Source organism: Ursus arctos, unplaced genomic scaffold (genome assembly GCF_023065955.2).
Source record: "Ursus arctos isolate Adak ecotype North America unplaced genomic scaffold, UrsArc2.0 scaffold_8, whole genome shotgun sequence".
NCBI classification, from domain to species: Eukaryota; Metazoa; Chordata; class Mammalia; order Carnivora; family Ursidae; genus Ursus; species Ursus arctos.
The window spans coordinates 65,303,065-65,325,079 of NW_026623100.1; the positions used below are offsets into that span (position 1 = coordinate 65,303,065).

The 22,015-nt window shown below is 51.7% G+C and overlaps 1 protein-coding gene across 3 annotated transcripts in view; it reads left to right on the forward strand.

Annotated features, from left to right (window-relative positions):
• OTOF (otoferlin) overlaps positions 1–22,015 on the forward strand; it is a 91,605-nt gene that overhangs the window by 17,864 nt on the left and 51,726 nt on the right. For all 3 annotated transcript variants that reach the window (XM_026520462.4, XM_026520454.4, XM_026520472.4), the window contains exons 3-4: positions 12,580–12,668; positions 20,728–20,827. In XM_026520462.4, the coding sequence (XP_026376247.3) occupies positions 12,580–12,668; positions 20,728–20,827 (189 nt within the window). The remainder of the gene's footprint in view (positions 1–12,579; positions 12,669–20,727; positions 20,828–22,015) is intronic.

Genomic DNA, 22,015 nt, shown 5'->3' on the forward strand with positions numbered 1-22,015 from the left:
AAGTTTCTTCTGCATCTATTGAGACAATAATAACTTTGCTCCTTTAGTATATTCCATAATGTTTTACTTTTAATACACTGTTATATTCAACTGGCAAATATTTTTATGCAGCATTTTTGCAGCTACGTTTGTAAAATTTTCATCATTTGATAGTGCATAAAATTTTCTGGAACAACGTGCGTAAAATAGATATTTGCTCTTCCTTGACCTTTTGGAAGAACCACATGTAATGGCATCTAAATCTGGATGGTTTGGGGAAGGGGCTCTTCAAACCCTTTTCAATTTCTCTGTGTCTTCTTCACCAGTTTTGGATTTCTATATTTTTCTAGGCATTTTTACATTTCATCTAGGTTTTCAAATTTGTTAGCACCTATTTGATTGTAGTTTTAAAATTGTTTTAAAGTGTTTTTTGTGCTTATAGTTATTTCCCCCTTTTTATTCCTTACTGCATTTATTTTTATCTTCGTTCTATTTTTCTTGGTCTTGCTAAAGATCTGTTTATCCTATTAATCTTTGTAAAGAACCAGCTTTTGGCTTCATTAATCTCTTCTGTTGTTCACCATTTCATTGATTCCTGCCTTTTTCTTAATTATTTCCCTTCTCCTTGTTTATTTTATTTTGCTCTGTGGCTCTTTTCTTAAGTTCCTGAATTGAGTGCTAAGCCTGTTATTTTTAACTTTTCTTATTTCTTGATAAATGTATTTAAAGATATAAATTTTGTTCTATATTAACCGCATCCTACAAAAGTTTATATGTAGTATTTTCATTATCTTCAGCTTTAAACATTTTTATGTTCTTTTATGATTTTCTTTTAAAGCCGAGTTATATAATAAGGAGTTACATAATATAATAAGTTATTTAGTTTTCAAATGTATATGACATGTTAGCTCCTTATTTTTTTTCATTTCTAGTTTTCATGCATTATGATCAAAGAGCACAGTCAGTAGGATACTGATCCTTCGGAATTTATTGAGACCTCAGTTATGGCCTCTATTCATGGTCATAAATGCTCCCTCTACCTAAAAAGAATGTGTTCAGTGGAGGGTTCTCCATAAAGTGCAACATAAATTCAGACTTCTTAGTTACACTATTCAGTTCTTCACCTTTTCTGCTTATTTTTCTCTGCTAGATCTATCAGTTTCAAAATGATTACAATAAAATCTACTTCTACAATTGTTGATTTACATGGTTCTCCCTATAGCTGTCAGTTTTTGCTGGATGTGTTTCGACACTGTATTACTAGTAAGTTCTATATGTTCAAGATGGCTCTATCTTCTTGTCTATTTTTCCTGTTTCCAGTACTTAATATCTTTCTTTGTCTCTTATGACGTTTTTTGCATTACTTTCTATTTTGCCAGCTGTTAAGATTACAATCTCAGCTAATTTTGGTTCATTTGCCTGGTATAGCTCTTTCCATTCTTTTAATTTCTTGGTATATCTTTTTTCGTGCCTCCATTTTCAGTATTTCTGTGCTTTTAAATTCAAGTGTGTCTTTTTAGGACATGTATTCTTTTTTTTTTTTTTAACTTATTTATTTGTCAGAAAGAAAGAGAGCACAAGCAAAGGGAGAGGCAGGCAGAGGGAGAAGCAGGCTCTCTGCTGAGCAAGGAACCTGATGAGGGATTTGGTCCTGGGATCTTGACCTGTGCCGAAGGCAGACACTTAACTGACTGAGCCACCCAGGCATCCCTAGGGCATGTATTCTTAGATTAAATTTTCTCTCCCAGCATGAGAGTCTCTGTGCTTTGATTAGTTTTATCCATTTACATGTATTATAATTGCTGTTTTGATTTTTATTTCTACCACCACCTTATTTTATATTTTCCATTTACTGTCCTTTTTGTTTGTTTGTTTTCTTTTCTCCTTTCCACCTTTCCATGGGATAGATTGGGTTTTCTTTTGTCAAGTGAAAAGCTATACATTCTACTTTTGTTTTCAAGGTAGTCACCCTTCCTTGGTCACGTTTAGGTATCCTTGTTGATAGCTGGAAACAAATCAGTAATTATAGTTCCGCTTCTCATGACAAGTATTGTAATACTCTCCTAGGCCTCTTTGATTTCCCTACCTCAGCCCACACTGTCTAGGTTATACAACTTTCATTCTAGGTTCTTGTGAATGTGTGTTCTCCTTTTATTTGCCCTCACCTTCTTTTTCTTCTTGAGGACAACAATGGTCTTCACCAAGATATCTGATCACCTTTACTTCTCCTATTTCTTAAAGCATCTCTTGGCCTTGTTTTTCTTCTTATTTGAGTGCTTCCTCTAAAAGCAGTTTCGTTTGGATCTTTGTGTAGCCAACCTTCTAAAGCTTTACAAATCTGAGAACAGTTTCTTATTTCTTCAAATTTGAAGTCTTCTAGACTTTCACTAGATATAAAATTCGAGGCTCAAAGTTCTTTCCTTTACTTCAAAATATCAGTGCCTGTTGCTGGTGAGAAGTCTGATGGCCGTCTGGTTCTTGTACCTTTGCGTGGGATCTTCTCTTTCCCCCTGGGGGAAAAAAAGTATAATTCCTTTATCTTTGATATTCTCAAATTTTATGATAATGTGTCTAACCGTGGGGTCTCTTATCTCTCGTGTTTTGCTCTATTTTGTGAGCTCTTTTCAAATCGAAGGCTTTTCATCTTTTATTTATTATAGAAAATTCTATCTCCATTATTTTTTTCAAATATTCCTTCTGTTCAGTTTTTATATTGTTCTCTTCTCTGCGCCCCATGTCATCAGATGCTGTTACTTCTACCTCTAGCTGCTATTTCTTTGCTTTTATATTTTTTCTTCTATCTGTCCTTTCCTGCTGTTTTCTGAGGGAGTTCTTCAAAATGATCTTCCAATTTACTAATTTGTTCTTTTTTCCTTAGGATTCCTTGTTGTTTTATATTGTTAATCTATGTCGTTATGGTCCATTTGTTCTAATGATCTTGCCCCCGTTGGTATATACTGTTCATTATGTTGTCTTGCCTTTATAAGAAATGTCTCTCCAAGTATTTACTTGGCCCAGTTCAAGGGCCCCAGGGATCAGCTACTCTGTCTGCTGACCAGTACTGGGGAAGTATTGAAGGCCAGCTGGGTCAGACCCTACAGGTTGAAGGGCAGGTGTGAGCAAGGGCGGGGGCAGTCACCACAGAAACAGGCGGGCTCTCATCTCTAAGCCTTTAAGGAGAAACACGGTGGCTAGAAAGCAAGCTAGATTTTTAACCAACTGGTTTTGTGGAGGTCCATGAACACCTGTTTTTGTCAATCCTCATCCCAGTAGGGCTGTTGTCGCCATTTATCAGTAAAGGAGAAGGTAACGATCACCCCAAGGTAAGGCCAGGGATCAATCAGTAAAAGCAGAATTCACAAAGATTTCCTCCCACCCATTGTCCCACGGTGGAGTCCGCTCCCCGGCCTCCCCTGGGCAGCCTCCATTCTGCCCCTGACACAGATGGGTTGAAAGAGGTTTCGGTCTCTCATTTCTGTTTGTCTATTTGTTTGTTATGTCCTAGAATCTGTATTTCCCTCTTGTTTCTAGAGTTTCTCCAGGGTTGTCTTTGGGGTGGGAATTGACGGTCCTAAGTTACCATCCTGGCATGAAACAGGAGCTCTGTTGTGACCCCCTTAATAGCTTACCCCTTTTTTCTTGAGGTTTGTTTCTAATCTTTGGCTCAGCTGGGCTGGGAAGGGCCTCATGGCAGACTGTTTCCTTTGAAGCTGGTACTTAGCTGAGTAGTCACCAGGCTGAGAAGCCACCCAGAACCCCTGTCTCCTCCTCACATCAGGTCCATCCCACACAGTGTGGCTGTGCCTGTAGGCCCGGAGCTGGCGGCATGGGGAAGGAAGGCCTTGACTTTCTCTCCTATGCTCAAGAGTAACCACTGACCATCACAGCCAGCAAGCTGTGGCCTCCACAAGGACAGCTCTGCTCTAGACATCTCCCCACCTAGCTGTGTGACTTTCAGTTTGTTTCTAAGCCTCTGTTACCCTTCTGTCAAATGGGACTGATGATAGGTATGAGGGCTCTTTGTCAAATGATGAACAAAATGAGGGATGATGGTGACAGAGGAACCATGGCTGCCTACTATGCCAGCATCTTGGCCTTGGGCTTGCCCACTATACAACCTACGCTTCCTTCCCCTCCCCACTTCATCAGTCAGGCCCCAAAAGGAGGGGTTGGTTGAATGAAGACATAGGCAGCCTGGCTCTCCCTCACAGTCCTGCCTCCCCAATCATTCAGGCAGAGCATTTGACTCCCTCTTTCTCATCAAGCTTCCCAGGGGACGTGTCAGCCCAGGCCTCAGCCAGTGAGCAACCTGATGCCCCTTCCAAGGGCACTGCCACCCCTTTCCATTAACTGCACCCCGGGACACCTGACCCACAGGTATATATGACATTCAAAGTTAATCACCGTGTCCTTCCTCTTCCCAGTGTTGCCCAACACGGGGCAAGTGGAGAGTCAGTCCCTGCCGGCCCCAAGCTCCAGCAAGGGGCCACATTCTGAGCGCCTCCCATGTGCCAGGCTAGGGTACCCCAGAGGGGGAAGCAGGCTCAACAGTGCGTGAAGATCCATGTAGGAACTCGGGCAGAGGGGAGCCTCTGGTTCCATGGTGAGAGGGTGGGGATGGGGTAGAAGCCAGGGAATCACAAGCAAAAGCACACGGCCAGGGTCAGAGAGTAGCCCCAAGATGGGGAGAAGTGGTCCTCACCTGGGGAAAGTTCTACCCACCCATGAGCTGGCTGGGAATTTTATGGTTGTCATAGCGGGGAACCCACTGGCACTTCGTGGAATGGGGGCCAAGGATGTTAAACGACTTGCAAAGCTCAGGCACCCCCACACCGCAAGGACTTGCCCATCACTTCACTGGGGAAGCCCCATCTGAAAATCATGGCGGCAGCTTCCAGAAGCAGCATTGTTTCCTGGGCAATCCTCTTCCGGGCAATCCCCACAGCAACCTACAGATGATGAAGCTCCAGCTCAGAGAGCACGTGTCCTTCCCAAGCGCTGTAAGTAGCAAAGCCAGGGCTCTGAGTCCGTGCTGAGATTAGATGAGAAATCCACTCCAGATGCAGCATAGGAAGCTGGTCCGGGGCCTGACACCCCCCCCAATCCTTACGAGGCCTTGTTTTGGGGTCTTTCCATGCCCCCTGTCACCACTCCTTCCTCTGAGAAGGGGCCAGCAGTCTGGCTGCCACAAAGCAGGAGACGCAGCCCTCCACCCCCGGCTCGAGGAGGGCCCAGGGGCCTGGAACTGCCCACATGCTTACACCTGTCTCCCCAGACTGGGGTGGACAAGCCCTAAGCTTCCTTGCTGGTCCCTGAAAGAAACAGCCTGTCTGTGGTTCTAGAACAAGCTCAGAAAAAGAATCTCATCGGCCCCTTGCAGAACTTCTGAAGGTCTCTTGGCTTTTTAGAAAGTCTCTTTTCTCAGGTTTACTGTGCCCAGACCCTTCGGAACCAGCTCAGTGAGATACAAAGCACATTGGCCTGAGGGTCATGAGAACTGGTCTGCAGGCCTCACTGAGGTTTTAACAAACTCTGTGACCTTGGGCTGGCCACTCAGCCTCTCCGGGCCTCAGATTCCCCTTTTGTAAAATGGGGAGATACTCCTTGCTCTGCCTGCCTTGCAGGACAGATGCATGGCTGAAAAATGAAATAAAAGACAAGAGAGCAAGCGTCTCCCCCTTCTCTGCTCAGACAAGGGTGAGAGGGGCTGCTGCAGGCTGCGCCCAGGAACCTGAGTGGGGAGGAAGCGGCCTTGGAAGAAAGACAATGCTTTGGACAACAATGGGTGGAAACAGAACCTGGATGTGGTATCTCCTTTCCCTGAGGCTGGAACCTGAGACCTTGCATTTAACCTACAGCTCTGGGGGAGGGGGAGAGGCTTTGTGCTAGGCCAGTAGCTAGCAAAAGCCCCTGCCCTGGGGGAACGAGAGCAGTCGCCGGGAGTCCACCCCAAGCCAGTCTGATTTGGCTCTAAGCCAGGCCTCCGTGGACCGGCCTCCACAGGCGAGGCCACAGCAGCAACAGAACTTGTAGGAATAAGTAGAAGAGCAGCTGTTCTATCCCAAGCACCTCGTGTGTGGCAGGAGGGGCTGAGAGCTTCACGCAAGTGTTATAACTCACTGGGTCAGTATCCTTCCAGGTGATAAGGAGCCACAATCAGGATTTGAACCCAAGTCTATCTGATTCCAGAGCCTCCAGTCACTTGCAAAGTGAACCTGCCCTCAAGGGGCTCAGTCCAGTGGGGAGATGGACCCAGTATAGACAAAGATGGACCACGGGGTGGGGAGGCCAGGGGCTGACCTCACCTTCCCACTTCACTTGTACCTGGAAGTCATGGGCTGTGAGCTCTGTGAGGCCAGGAAGGCACCTGTTTGCTTCATCAATGGCTGGGCACCCAGCACAGGGCACAGGAAATATTGCCAAGTGAAAGAATGAACAAAAGAATGAACCCAACTTGAGTCTCGGGTCTTTAAATTCCCAAGACACTCTCTTTCCATCGCATTCTAAAGCTTTGCGGCATATTCCAGTTTCCCCCCCAAATCTGAAGGACTGTCCCTTTAAGTTCATCATCTTGCTAATTAAGGATGGTTCCAGACCTAGTCGGTGACGAAGCTCAGGATAATCCAGGGCATTCTCCAGACCGCATCAGGGAAACTTTTCCATGGGTCCTAGATCTCTGAGGCTGATAGGATGCAGAACTCTGCCGCCCTGGCCAGCACATGCCAGGTCAGGGCCAAGCCGTGAGCGGGCGATCTAGGTCACAGCTCCACATTCCCTGGGATCCTGAGACCTCTCCTCCCAAGAAAGGTCCTCCTCTCCTCCTCCTGCCCCTAACACTGGCCACCTTACTTCTGTCAATGTTCCTATCACGGGCAGCAATTCCAGGTCTGTGTGTGTGTCTCCAGAACTATCCAGGAGCTCCAGTAAAACTAGGAAACACCCCTGCATTCTGTACTGCCCAAAGTGCCGTGTACAAAGCCTGGCACAAGGAGATGCTCAGCAAACCCTGAAGGTGCTCAGAAAACATTTGCCCCTGAATGGGGCTTGCTGGCTGGTGACATCCTGAGTGGCAGTGTTTGGCTTAGCTACAATCTGTGTCCCCCAGAGTGTGTGGAGGCTGACATGGTGTGGAATCTTAAATGCTGTGTGGATTCCCTTGGGCCAGTCTCTGGGCCACCAATGTTCAAAGAACTTCTGAAATAGAAGGCACAACTTTCAACTTTCAGAGAGGCCCTTTGTTCCCAGAAGTCTCCTGCAGTCCCTGCAGTGCCATCCCCCAGAATGCCAGGCCTTGCCCTGGCTCCTGGCACTAACAATACAGGAAGAATCACTATCATAAGCCGTCATGTTGGTCACCCTCTTACCCTGGGCAGGGCTCTGTGTCAGGTTCTGCGCTTTACCAGCTTCGCGATCACCCCAAGAAGCAGTACTATGACCGTCACCCTCACTTTACAGAAGAGTAAGCTGAGGTGTGGAGAGGTGAACTAGCCCACCTGAGCTCACCTGCCAGCAGCCCAGGCAGCCATTTGAGGCCCATTTGTTGAATGTCTACTGTGTGCTGGGCCCTGTGCCAGGTGTAGGGAGACCTCTGTGAACAAGACAAAACTGGGCCTGTCCACTCTTCTCCTGCTCTGAGCTGCTCTGAGAGCAATGCTCAAACTGTCCTTGCAGTTCTTGGGGCGACAGAGGAAGCGGGAGCAAAGCATCGGTGTGTGGAGAGGCAAGGCCTGGGGCATGGAGCCCAGCTCTGCCACTGACGTCAGCCTCCCGGACATGAGTCTGATTCTTAGACAGACAGCATGGGGGAATGTCACAGTCATCTAGTGCTGTGGAACAAACCACCCCATTCTCCCCATTTTAGGGTTTCTCGTGATTCTGTGGGTTGGCTGGGCTCAGCTGGCCGGTTCCTCTGCAACCAGCTGGGAGCACAGTCGGTGCTGACCGTTGTCTGGAGCACTTGGGTCTCCCCGTGGCCTCGTGTTCTCCAGGACCTCTCTCCACACGCTCTCTCCAGCACAGTAGCTTTGACTTCTGTACCTGGTCATTGACTTCTGAGAGGGCCTGGCTTTTACCTCAACTACTAAGCTACATTACCACTTACTAGCTGAATTACCTTGGGCAAATCCGCTCTGAGCCTCAGTTCCCTCATCTGCAAAGTGGGGATTAAATTATATACTATGTGTAAAGTGTGGAGCCAATGCCTGGCACATGGTCAGCACTCAATAAATAAATGTTCTCCTCGCTGTCAATCTAGAAGGATTGTAAGAGCCACAGACCCCTCTGAGATTCAGCCTCAGCTAATCTCCCTGGCTTCAGGAGAGGGTGCAGACTGCGAGTTCAAGCCCCGAGCTAAGAGTCAGGAGACTTGAGTTCTGATCCTGCCTCCGCCACCAACGCTGTGTGTCCCGCAACACTTCTCACACCCGCCACCTCCCCATGTACAAAAGAAGCACATCTTAGCCACGTTGCTGTGAGCCTGGGTTATCCGCAGAAAGCGCTCTGAGAAGTACCGCATTCTACCCAGACATGCATTCGACACACGTCAGTACACATCACCCCAGCTGGTAGAAAGGAAGTAACACAAAACATGAGAAGACAATGAGCAATAACGTTTTTTTCTGGTAAAAGAGAAATGGGACATCAATAGGCAAGGCAGAAGAGGTGGTCAGAGAGTGATGGAGGGAGCAGGAGAGGCAGTGGAGGGTCAGCGAGGGGTGAGGGTCAGCCCCAGACGGGTAGAAAGTCCCCACAAGGAAAAGCAAAATAAAACAAGATAAGTCATGCCTCTAATTTCTGCGGTGTTGTATCGCTTACAAAACCCTCCGGTGTGATCTCACTGGGTTCTTTCAACAGCCCCAAGAGGGAGGTATGGTCACCCTCATTTTATCCACGAGCTCAGGCACCGTGACAGGGGCCTGCAATCCCAAAGCTAAGTCGCGTCAGAGCCAGGGCTGTACCTCTGAGCTGTCAGAGGAGCTAAGAGAGTGACAGAGGGTGTGTCCTTCAGAAACCGGGGAGAGAGGGCCTTGCGTGATCTGCTCACCGCCCTTCCCGAGCTCAGGAGGTATTTGCTGACTGCAGGACGGCAGCAGTGGTAGGGATCGGGCTGGAAAAGCTGCACAGGCCACAGCGGGGGACTCTGGGCCCTGGTAGGGCCTTCTCCCTTCTCGGGATACCGGCGGCAAAGCCGGTCGTGTCCCACCTCGTGGCGGGTGGGGGACGGAGAGGAAGCTGGAGCTTGACTTCCGTGGGAGGGTCCTTCCGGCGCGCAGGCGTCCTCAGACCCGGAAGCACGTGCAGGCACCTGGCAGTTCCCCCACCCCACGCCCGGACCCCCCAGAGATGCAGTGTCATCGGTCTCAAATGCAGCCTGGGCCCAGGGATTGTTAAAAGCTTCTGGAAGTGATTCTGAGGTGTAGGCAGGATGGATAACCACTGAGAGAGGAACAGAGACCGAGCCCCCCCCACCCCCCGAGAGAAACTTGATGAAGGTCGGAAAGGAGGCGGTAAGGAGAAGAAAGCAGGGCAGCCCGCAGAGGAGAACAGAGGAGGGGGGGTGGGCAAGGGAGGTAGAGAGGTGAGGGGCGGGAGCAAGCAAGGAGGGGAGTCAGAGGCACAAGCTGGCGGACTCCCTCACGACTAGTCTCCTCTTCGCACACGGGAGCCCCTGGGACGGCCTTAGTCCCAGACATCCATGGTCACTGGCCCCTGATCCCAGCCTCACTGTCCCCACCTCCTGGAGCTCCTTCCCGGAAACACTACATGTGATGCATTCTGGAAAAGGCCCCCCGGGCGGTGCATTCCTGCGGGGTCTCCTGTGCCGGCAGCACGCCCGGACCCCCCACGCTCTGCTCAGGGCATGGGCCCATGGAGACCCCTCAGTATTCCTGTCACCCTCCTGGCCCGTAAATGGCACCCCAGTCACCAGGCAAGTCAGTGCCTGACGGTGAGCAGAAACAACTTCTGCTGATCCTTTGTGTTCACGTCATTAATGTCACTGCTCAGGACCCCTTCCTGTCATGGTGCCACTGCCACAGTGACCTCCTTTTTCCTCCTAATCTTCCTCTCCTTCCAAAGTCAAGACCCCACCCGCACACCCTCAGGTGGAGCCAACACCCACCCTCTTCATCCCACGAAAACCGAATCTCAGGGGCTCCCCAGGCCTCGCCCCTCGGCGCTGTGGCTGGTGAGCTGGGCCTTCACGAGCTAGCTTATTTCCCTGCAGCTCGATTAAAAGCAACTTCATTAAGAAAGCCACACACTGGGCCGCACTGGAAGCGTGCAGGCAGCAGGAGCAAAAGCTGCTTAACGAGGCCGGTGGGCCGGGGTGGGCTGCCCGCTCATCCTGCCCTTCTGTGCCCATGGCCTCTGAAGTCCTCCCAGGCCCTGCTCTGAACGCTCTCCCTCCCCGGCCTCCACCCCTTCTCTTTCTGCTGCTTCTTCCTCTCTCATCTGCCCACTCCAGCTGAACCCTCCCTGGGACTGAAGAGAGCGACATGAGGCCGTTGTCCTGAGACAGGCCCTGCCCACACTGGGCAGCGACCTACCAAGCTGGCCCAGCGCCCCCCAAGCCTCTGGGCCCCCAGTCTGGGAGAAGGAAGCTTTAGAATGGCTGGCAGGGCCAGCTCCCAGAGACCCCCCAGGGCCTTCTTGGCCACCAACACCAGAGTTCCCTGAATCATGTTCCTTCTGAGAGGCCTGGCTTCCCTGTGTGTGAAACAGAGAACACGGGAGCAGCCTCTTGGGTTGGAGTAAAGACTAAATGAATTAGTGCATCTAAACCACTCAGCCCCCTGCATAATGAAACGCTCTCTACAAATGGCAGCTATTATTAACATTACTATCGTTATTATTACTATTGAGCAGTCTGGATGGGGTGGGGTAAAGAAATGAAACAAATTTAGAAGTCACTGCCTTCCACTTGTTTGGTCAAAATCCCCGTCGATACCATCTCTTAGCGGCATCGTGAGCAGAGCCCCGAGCTTTCTGGTCATCTTCCGTTATTCACAGTCCAGTCCAGGAAGGTTTGCTATTCCAGCCCGGCATCTTCTTTGTGCCCAGGGCCTGGACTCCTCGCTTCTGTCGGGCTTGTGGCTCCAGACATGGAGTGGGACAGGGTCGCCTGCTCTGGCCCTCCGCATCCCCTACCCGCTCCAGCCCGGGGTGGGGGACATGGTCTGATTCTGGGGGGCACTGCCATGGGCGTGGCCCCTCCCTGTGGTGTGGCAACCTCTCTGGTGAGCTCCAGCCAGCTCTGGAAGCTGTCAGTACGGCCGGCCTGCAAACGCTGTCTCATAGAGCACCGTGTGTGTGGGGGGGGGGTTCCTCTGGGGAACCTGAGCAGCTCCCACACGGTAAGGATTCCCAGCCAAGGACCCCTGACTCCACCCCACCTCAGCTCCTGCCACGGGGGACATAGCCCCACAGCCTCACCCAAGCGGAGGACCCCTCCCCTAAGCGGAGGACCCCTCCCCTGGAGGGCAGGCTTGGGTGGAGTGGCAGCAGGCTTGCTGAACCTGGCTCCCCTTCACAGCACCCCCGGCCCCACAGAGCGGAAACCGCATACTTGACGCACCTAGTGGTGGCGTGTCAGGCTCCTTATGGCCACTGCCCTTGCCCAGGACGGCCTCTCCCTAGAGGCCTGGGGACCAGACCAGTTAGCCCCTGCCCAGGCAGATGTCCTTTCCTGTAGGTGTGTCAACCTCTCTGAGCAATTCTCCTAGGAAGGGGCCACAAAAACACTGGGCCTGGGATATGACTGTTGCCATTGTTCCCTTCCGCAGTCGTCTTTCCACCCTAGGAAAGAGCGCTGGGGTGGTGGTTGGGGGTAGCAGGCCTTAGAGGAAGCCCTATGCAGGTGCCTGGTTCTGCCTGTTGGCAGCTTTCTTTAGAGGATGGGGTACTTAGCACCACTAGTCTCTATTTTGGGCCCTACTTGCCTTTTCTAGGGCATCAGGAAAAATCCCACTCAAATTCCTACTCATCATTATTATCGATTTAATAATGAAGCCAAGATAGAAGTGGTGAGGGTAAATTTAGAAATAGTGTGCTGGAAACGGACCACCCCTCCTCTGTGGGTCTGACCCTAATAACACTAAACAGCTCAAGTCTGTCCCCAAAGAACATTGCCAGTGTGAGGGGTGATTCGACCTGAATGGGGGGGCCCAGGACCGGCCAGCATGATTGTGGCAGGAGAGAGCTGGAAGCTTACAATTCCACTCAGCACACAGCAAAAACCAAGCCCATGCCCACAATCCTTGCTGTTACCCTGGAGCCCACTCCATCCTGGCTGCACCACCCACTCCTAGTGCACCCCAGGAATTGGGCTGAGAGTCTGAAGTCCTGGTTAGCCCTAGGTTCTTGCACTCACCCTACCACCTTGGGTAGGTCCCTGGACCTCTCTGAGCACCATCTTTGAAAGAGAAATGGGTCACAATGCCCATGTTACAAGGGAGTGGTTAGAATTATATGAGATTCTAGGTGTGAACCTTATCCCCGTGGAGCACTGTGTGGATGTGGAGGGCCACCTTACCAGGGATCCGTCTCCTACTCATACCCTGTCATTTCCACCTAAGGCCACAGCTGTCTCTCTTTCCCTAGACCTTCCGGTGGCCGGTGGCCAGCAGCCTCGACAGCAGTGAGATACTCGAGATTCAGATCTTCAACTACAGCAAAGTCTTCAGCAACAAGTAAGTGTGGGGTGGAAGAGGTGGGGCCTGAAGGGGCTGGGGGCCTGCCCTGCTTCTTGGGCTACCCTGTCCTTTGAGCGTAAAAGGGGACTCATACCCCCAGCCTACCCTGGATTGACTGTCGCAGACCCCCCTCCTTGCTCGCTCATGTTGTCCTCAGAGCCCCTCAGCCTCCCAGCCAGTGTCAGCCAAGAACACCCTACCCTCCCATTCGCTCCTTCTGTCCCCAGCGCCCTCTCAGCTTCCTGTCCCCTTCTTCAAGTCTTCTGCTTGATACCGTCCTGGGTGACAGTTTCCCAGCAGAGTAATTAACAGAATGGCTGATAATGTACTCCAACAGACCATCTGCAGCCTTGAGGGCGAACTTCCCACACCCGGGGAGGATGAGAAGCTCTGAGGCGGTTTGGTGCAGTGGTTCGGGCATCAGGAAAGCCTGATCTCAGATTCCGAGCTCATTCATCTAGTGTGACCCTGAGCTGGTTACATAACCTCTCTGAGTTCAGTGTACTCACCTGTAGAAAGCATAGGTATTTACCTCGAAGGAAGCTATGAGAATTAAATGAGATAGATATCCATACATGCGTTCATTCTTCCAGGTGTTTACTAAGTGCCTACTGTGTGTCAGGCACTGAACCGGGTGCTGAGGAGAGCAAGTGCCTCCCCTCACGGAGCTTGCATTCTTCAGCAAAGCACACCTACCAGTGAGCACTACCACTACTAAGGGTTCAGTAGAAGGAGTTCCTGTCCGTCTCTCTGGGCAACGAGCAGAATTCAGGATGATTTGAACAGTCTGAAATGATGGCTAAACATAATAAATGTAAAATCTCATTTGGACATTCAAAACCAGTTGCTTTTACACCAGCTCGAGGGGGTCATGGCTGAAGAGCAAGATGTCCAGAAAAGCATGGGGATGTTACTCAGTGAGAGTGCAGTATTACTCAATAGTGGGAGGAGACTACAAACGAAAGAAGAGCTGGCCTAATCCTAGCTCGTATTAATAGAAGTAGAACAATCAGGGCAGGAGAGGTGAGGGATGAAGCTTCCATTGTCCTCATGCTGGTTGGAGAGAATACCAGTAGGCAGCTCCTTGGGTTGCCCAGACCTCCCAAATGTCAATACATTTCTTTATATAATATTAAAAAATCATATTAGTTAATTTCATCAGAACCATTCTTATCATTGGGAAGTTGTCAAACTCAAAGGTGGATATAAGTTCTCTAAAATTCTTATTTTCACTTGAAAGCTTGAAGGAGAAGGACTTTAAGTCTGACGAGTGGATGAAAACCTCAAGGAGAAACTCACAGAGGACATGTCCACCCATCCATATATCTGTCCTTCCATCCATCCATCCATCCTTCCATCCGTTCATCCTTCCATCCATCCTTCTGTCCATCCTTCTATCCATTCATCCTTCCTTCTATTCATCCTTCCTTCCATCTATCCTTCCATCCATCCTTCTGTCCGTTCATCCATCTCTCCATCCATCCATCCATCCATGCATCCACTCTTCCAATCACTCATCAGATATTCACTGAGCAAGTATTCTGTACAAGGCAGATACTGCGCTAGTCACTGGAGGTACTGAAATGAGAGATTAAGTCGCTGTGCCTGTCCCTGAAGAAAGTTTCCTGCCATTTGGAAGAGGAAAGAGAGATGTGTGCCCAGAGGCAGGACCAGGACCAGGCTTCATTGCTGGCAGACAGTAGACAGCTGAAAGGTAGCCAGAGCTCTCCAACCAATGAGATGTTGGAAAGTAGTGAACTCCCCATCACTGGGAGAGGGAGTGGATCACAATGTTGTGGAGGGGATTTGTGAATGGGGATTTTTTTTAATGTTTTTTTATTACATTATGTCAGTCACCATACAGTACATCCCTGGTTTCCGATGTAAAGCTCGATGATTCATTAGTTGCGTATAACACCCAGTGCACCATGCAATACGTGCCCTCCTTACTACCCATCACCGGTCTATCCCATTCCCCCACACCCCTCCCTTCTGAAACCCTCAGTTTATTTCTCAGAGTCCGTAGTCTCTCATGCTTCATTCCCCCTTCTGATTACCCCCCCTTTCTTTATCCCTTTCTTCCCCTACCGATCTTCCTAGTTCTTATGTTCCATAGATGAGAGAAACCATATGATAATTGTCTTTCTCTGCTTGACTTATTTCACTTAGCATTATCTCCTCCAGTGCCGTCCATGTTGCAGCAAGTGTTGAGAACTCGTTCTTTCTGATAGCTGAGTAATATTCCATTGTATATATGGACCACAGCTTCTTAATCCAGTCATCTATTGAAGGGCATCTCGGCTCCTTCCATGATTTAGCTATTGTGGATAATGCTGCTATGAACATTGGGGTGCATATGGCCCTTCTCTTCACTACGTCTGCATCTTTGGGGTAAATACCCAATAGTGCAATGGCTGGGTCATAGGGTAGCTCAATTTTTAACTTTTTAAGGGACCTCCACACTGTTTTCCAGAGTGGCTGCACCAACCTGCGTGAATGGGGATTTTTGAATTGGGTCGAACCACACAGGCTTCAAGGATTCTGTGGTTTTTATTGAGAACTCACAACATCTCAGCTGAGCATGGGGTGTGGGAATTTAGGCCTGCTAGCAGGGCCACAAGAGAAGATGTTCAGGGCAGAGAAGGCACCCCTTGGCCTTTTGGGGTATCACATCATTCAGGCAGCTGCTATAGTATCCACAAGAGAAGTTAGTGAGACACCTCACCAGGCACCCCCAAGATGAAGCAAAACCTTCTTCCCTCGGGTGAGAGACTGGGTGAACTGTGAGGATAGGAGAAACAGGAGCAGAAGGGCCCACACACACACTGAAGTGGGTGTGGAAAAGGAAGAACTGGAAGCTGTGGGCCAGGGGAGGCATCCAGGCACCCCAGCAGGGAACCACAGGCAGATGTCAGAGCTTCCAGAAGCCTCAGAGCCCAGCCAGTGCAACCCTCGCTGCGTAGATGGGGAAACTGAGTCTCAGAGAGCCTACTGAGGCCACTAGACAGTGACATGGCTGGGGCTAGGATGCCTGTTTTCCTTCTCTCATTCCCAGAAAACCGGGGCATGTGAGCAGTGATCATGGACACCACTGACATGATCGAGATTGATAGTTCTTTACAGTGAAAGCCACTAAACAGTCACCGAAATGCTGGAAACCCTTGGAAACATCAAAACTCTTGCTATAAACAAATCAGAAGTATTTGTTAAATTGGGAAACTGAATACCATCCCAGTGAATACACTGAAACTTCAGGCTTCGGTTAGTTCTGAAACGCCAACAAGAGAGAGACAGAGCAAGGGAGTTCCTAACCGAATCCTTCCCTTCTTACTCTCTCCCTACCCTCTCTGCTCCACCCAAGAGGAGGCAGGAAACCCCTCCAGGGGAGGTCTGGTCTGGTGGGAAAGGGTCCACTCATTTTCTTGGAAAGGATGGGGAAAAGGAGTGGCCATCCCATGAGGAACACAAGGCCCATCCTGACACAGGCCAGCTTGGGGGTTGGAGTGGGAGGGTAGCGTGCTCGAAGTCAAGTGGGGCTCAGGTCTGCCCACCCTGGAGTCACCAGGCTCCTTCTCATGGGGCAGCTGAGCTGAGGGGGAGGTTCTGGGGTTTGCACTGGGCTTGACAGCCCGCAAAGCCACATCTGCCCCTTGGGACAGTGCCTGGCCCCTAGCAGGCCCCCAATTACTTTGTGGAATGAATGAATGAATAAATGCCCCATGGGGTCAGGAGGCAGAGGGTGTGCAGGGTGGAAGGGTCTGGAAGCAGAAATCCAAATGATCCTTCTTCTCTGAAAAGTGCAGGGCACTCTGAGGTGAGAGCCAAGTCACATGATTGATGCATTTGGGGAAACTGAGGTAAAGGAAGCTGGTATGAGAAACAGAATTTATGGGTCTGATCTCACTACCCCCTATCTCAGAGAAAGAGACTTGTTCTAGAAGCAGAGGGTGGCTTGGGAACTGGCCCCTTCTCCAGTGGTGGTAGGGGCTGCCAGGAGGAAGCGAGTCCTGGTCAGGCACGAGGAGACCCCAGGTCTGCCCAGCCTGCCTTGAATGAGGTCCTCCTTCAGGAACCTCCTGTGAGGACAAGGTGTCAGGTCCAGAGGATCTTGTGTGTCCCCCTTTCCCTGTCCAGAACTGTTGATGGGGAACAGCCTGATGCAAGTGCCAGCCTCCTGGGACTTCTGAATAATTCAGGAGCCAGGAGAGCAGTGGAGGCCTAGCCAGGCCTTGGGCACTTGACACGGGCTCCCAGGGGAAAGCAATGAATTATTGACAGGTCCTGGTGCCGGGTTGCCGCTCTATTGTGGTCAGTCTCTGAGCCCATCCATGCCTGAGGCCCCTTCCCTGCTTCCCCTGCTCAGCCTACCTGGCCACTCTGCGGGGGCCAGTCCAGCCTCCTGGGTGACTGTGGGCCCTGTAGGGGGTGCCCTCTTTGTGATGGGTAACTTCCATGGGCCACATAAGGGAGGCTATCAGAGGACAGAAAGTCAGGTCCCAGCCCCTTCAACTAACTTGGGGAAACAGGCCCAGCAAGGGTCCTTGCCCAGGATTACACAGCAAGGGCAGGGCAGAGCTGGTCTTCAGCTCAGACCTCCTGACCCCTAGGCCAGCATCCTTCCCAGAGGATGAACGGCCTCCCATCTCCACTTTCCAAAGAAAGGACCCTGCTGTCCAAGGGCTTATGAGCTCATCCTGCCTGGTCACCCGGGCCAGCCTCCCTCCCAGGCAGCTTTTCCATGCTTACCCACCCAGAGGAAAAAAGGCAGCAGGCAGACCTCCCTGAGTTTGCAGCCAGGCTAGACAAGGGCAGCCAGGGTAGACAGGGAGTCACCCCACAGGTCAGAGCTAGGGCTCCCTGCACCAGCTCCCTCCCCAAAGAATGTCTACGGAGGGGGCTGGGCCGTGGCATTCTGTGGGAAGCAGTATCAGGACACTTGCTTTAAAGCTGTGGGGAAACTATGAGGAGTAAAAGCCCCCTAAGCCACCCCCTGGGTCCCAGGGTCCTAGCCCCACCCTCTGGGCCCCAGACAGACCCTGGCTCTGTGAGGCTATGCATCTGCCCCCAGAGCCTGCCCTGCACTGAAGACCAGCACAGCACGTGTGTGGGCCGTCCAGACAGTCATGGTGGGAGGAGGGGCGGGCCTCTGAGTGTGGCAGCCGCAGCCCAGCCGGGTTTCACTTGAATGCTCTCAGAGCAGGTAGTATCACCTCCTTCGAGGACATGGGGAAAAAAGCAAGGCTCAGAGAGATTGGAGAGCCACCCAAAGTCACACAGCTGCCTACAATCTGATGCCAGAGCCCAGCCTCTTTCTGCTCTCTATACTGCTCCTGTTAAGGATGGCATTTAGTCTGCATGTGGACAAGACTCAGACCAGGGCGTGCGGAGTAGGGAATTTGCCAGAAGGCGGATCACCATAGTAAGTGTGGTTAAAGCAGCGAGAGCAGCTGTGGAGTAGTGAGATGCCCGTCACAGAGTGTCTAGCAGGGGGCGGAGAGCACGGGTCAGGGAGGATGCTGAAGGGACTCTTCCTTAACAAAATGCTGGGCAAACCTTCCTCTCGGGCCCTCCAAGTCTAAGGTCTGAGACTGACCTCGGTAACCACCTGCAGGGGAGGAGAGGGAGGAGATGGCTCCATCCTGCCCCCTGGGGGTCTCTTGTCACATTCCAGCATCTCTGCAGATGCTTCCTCTGCTGTGCAAAGGGCAGCTTCCAGCAAAGACGGCCTGAGTGCCCATACTCAGCAGGGGCTCAGTGGGTCCTACTAGAACTAAAAGGGCCCGTTGGCAAAGGGCAGTAGTGGACAGAAATTCTCAAAGTGTGCTCGCCAGCCAGCATCATCAGCATTACCTGAAAACTTGTCAGAAATACCTATTCTCAGGCCCACCCCACTGAGGCATGAGACGCCAGGGCGGCAGGTGGGGCCAGCGGTGACCTGGAGCTGGCTCTTACCCGCTCCCAAGAGCAGATGGTGCCCATCTCTGGGAGTTCAGTGACCACACGTTGGAAGCCTGAAATTGGCCATGGCGGGAGTATTGGCCCCACAGAGGTCATCGGGAGCTCTGAGTCAGGACTGTCCTTCTCTCCCGGCCAGTTGTTAAACAGTTGCCAGCACCACTGTGGACGGGGAGGTCCCAGTCATTTATGTTTTCACAAGCCCTCCAGAAGATTCTATTTATCCTGAAGTTCAAAAACCATGGATTTAAAACCAAAAGGCCCGTGTATTTTCAGAACTATAGTCTGTTGCTAGAATGTCGACACAGCACCGAGGCTGCAAAGCCACCCGCCTCTGCGTGGCATAAAGACAAAACTGAGACTGAGCGGCAGCTGCTCTAGGTCCCCTGGCCCCCTGCCGGGACTTCTCTCCGGGCACGGCCCAAGCCGGGGGAGGCCAGGACGCCTCCAGGGAAGAGGCCTCCGCTGGGCAGGGTCCGCGAAGCACCCAGAAGCCTAGTCAGGCTTTCCCGTGGAGGAGTGGTATGAAGAGTCTTGCCCTCGGGGAGGCAGGACAGCTGGTAGATAAGGCTCTGAGCTTTGGGGGGAGGCATTTCATGTGTGTCCACTAGGGCTGCTCCCACCGCTTCCTCCTCTCACACAGATGGGAGGCTTTTTTTAAAAAACTGTATCCATGGGGCGCCTGGGTGGCACAGCGGTTAAAGCGTCTGCCTTCGGCTCAGGGCGTGATCCCGGCGTTATGGGATCGAGCCCCACATCAGGCTCCTCCTCTATGAGCCTGCTTCTTCCTCTCCCACTTCCCCTGCTTGTGTTCCCTCTCTCGCTGGCTGTCTCTATCTCTGTCAAATAAATAAATAAAATCTTTAAAAAAAAAAAAAACTGTATCCACCCTCTGTGCTCCTCAGGAGAGCACAGACATCCGACATGTCTGTTGAAATCAAAATTCGCCCCAAGCCTCACCTCGCTTGGATTTGCTGTTAGCTGCGTCCCTTCCTGCTTTCTCAGACTCACCTTCCTCCTCTGTGAATCAAGGGCAGCACCGGGTGACCCCAAGGCCCATTTGGCTCTCACACACTGTGGGTGCTCCCCTCAGTCTTTGCCGCTTCAACCAGAAATGGTTGAACGTTTTCATCTACCCCATGTGGAATCACCGTGTGAGAACATCTCTCTGAGTACCCCGTTCCTCCCTGAGCAATAACCTTCAAACTGTAGGGTAAAATGAGGTTCAAATCAACTTAGTCAGCATTTATTAGGCACCCACTGTTGTTCATTAATTCAGCCAGCAGATATTGCGATCTCCTGTGTGCTGGAAATATCACATACAGGCTGGAAGTAGGACACATAGCTCCCCCACCCCTACCCCCGCCCCTGCTCTGGAGAGGCTCACAGCAGAGCGACACCCCTCGATACCCACCAGACTGCTTCTGGAGTGCTGACTATGTTCTTGGCACTCTGAGGATCTCAGCCCTCTAAACAGCCGGAGAAGTGGGGATTATTGGCTCATCTTAGGAGAAGCCAGACTGAGAGAGCCGAGGTTGTCAGGGAGGCAGGTAACGGGCTGGTGTCAGAACCGGGCTTCAGGTCCCAGCCTCCAAAGTGCAGGACTGTGCTCTTCGTAGCACTGTGCTCCCCTCCTCTGCTGTCAGGTGGGAATTGGGGATCCCACAACCAGGTGGGCCCTTGCCCTCAATGGGCTTATGGAATGCAGGTGTGAGCATTGTGGACTAATCCAGGGACCAGTGAGCCAATGGTGGTGGTGGTGGGTAGAGTGTGTCCAGGAACCTCTGGTCCTTCCCCAACAACCTCCACACTGGGCATCTGGGCAGGGACTCAGCTGAACCCCAACTCCATGTGCTCAAGGAACACAAGCCAGGGGGTACCCAGCCCCCATCTGGGGACATTCCCCCCAGGCTGTTCACTGCCCATGAGCTCTGCCAGGGAAATGGGTCTCACACGTACAACCGCTCACAGCTTACCCTAGAACTAAGCAAGCCCTCGGTCTCTCCAGCCCCCTCCCCAGCCAGTCACAGCCCCTTGGGATGTCAGTTCCTCACTGTGGCCTCTTCGTGTGGAACTGCCACGCCCCGTCTGCCGTCCACAGGCTCATCGGGACCTTCCGCATGGTACTGCAGAAGGTGGTGGAGGAGAAGCACGTGGAGGTGACCGACACACTGATGGATGACAACAACGCTGTCATCAAGGTGGGTCTGCCCCAGAGAGTCCCTGGACTTGCCCTTTGTGGGGTTCCCCGGGGGCCTGCTTCACCTGCCTCCTCCCACGCATAACGTGTTCTGGGGGACACTCCTAATGGGTGGCGAGGTGAGGCAGGAGGGGGAACTCAATTCAGACCACCGGAGCCCCTCAGCCTGGGGGCCACCATCCCTGGTCACATCAAAAGGGCCACATTGGCTCAGTGTGGAAGGACGTGAGGCTTGGAGTCAGCGCGGCTGGGCTCAGATCCCAGCACTGGCACATCCTAGCTGTGTGACTTGAGCAAGTAATTTACTCTGTCTGATACGTTAGGTAGGGTAAGCTGAAGTGTTGAGAAGATCAAAGGAGTTTATGGTAAAGCATCTTAACAGGACACCTAGCACAGTGAGGGTTCAGAAAATACGTGTACCTTCTCCTTCCCTGGGGAAGTCGAAGCCTGGGCATTCGGAAGCCTATGTGCCGAGCAAAGGCTGCCTGTGTGGTCGCAGGAGCAAGTCAATCCCCAAGCTGTGAGGAAAAGCAAGTACAGCTGGGAGACAGCCTGACACCCATGCAGGTTGAGGAAGGGACTAGAATGAGTCTTCCCTGTGCACCGGGGAGACACTAGAGCTGAAAGGAGGTAAGTGGCCCAAGGACCCAGAACAAGAAGCCCGGCCAGGATTCTCAGGTGCACAGACAGCCTGGGCCCGGGTTTGGGGCTCCACTTTCCCCCAGAGAAAGGCCCAGGGTGACCCCGAAGTCCCTCCTCCAGAACAGGAAGGCAGGTGTCAGATGAGCAGGAGGAAGTGCCAGCCCCGGGCCTCTGGAGGTGCCCAGGCCTCTTCTCCTGGGGGCTCAGCTCCTAGCACATCTCCAGTCTCAGGAGCGAGGGGCGGTCAGCCCTGCTCCTGAGGACAAGGGGGCGGCCTCTGCGCTGGGACCACTGAATGATCTGATTATGTACGTGGTGGACTCGAGAGCCCCTGCAGTCTAGACTCAACTGTCCAGGGTAGGCCCCCACCTTGGGCACCAGGGAGGAGCAAAGTCAAGTGTAGCAGGACCAGGAGCCAGAACCCACGAAGTTGACTGGGTCTGTACTTCTCCATCTTTCTGAGCCTCGGTTTGCTTGTCTGCAAAATGGAGGTGTGGGGAGGATAACAACCAGCTTGTCTTCCTCCAGCCACTGAAGGAAGTGAAAG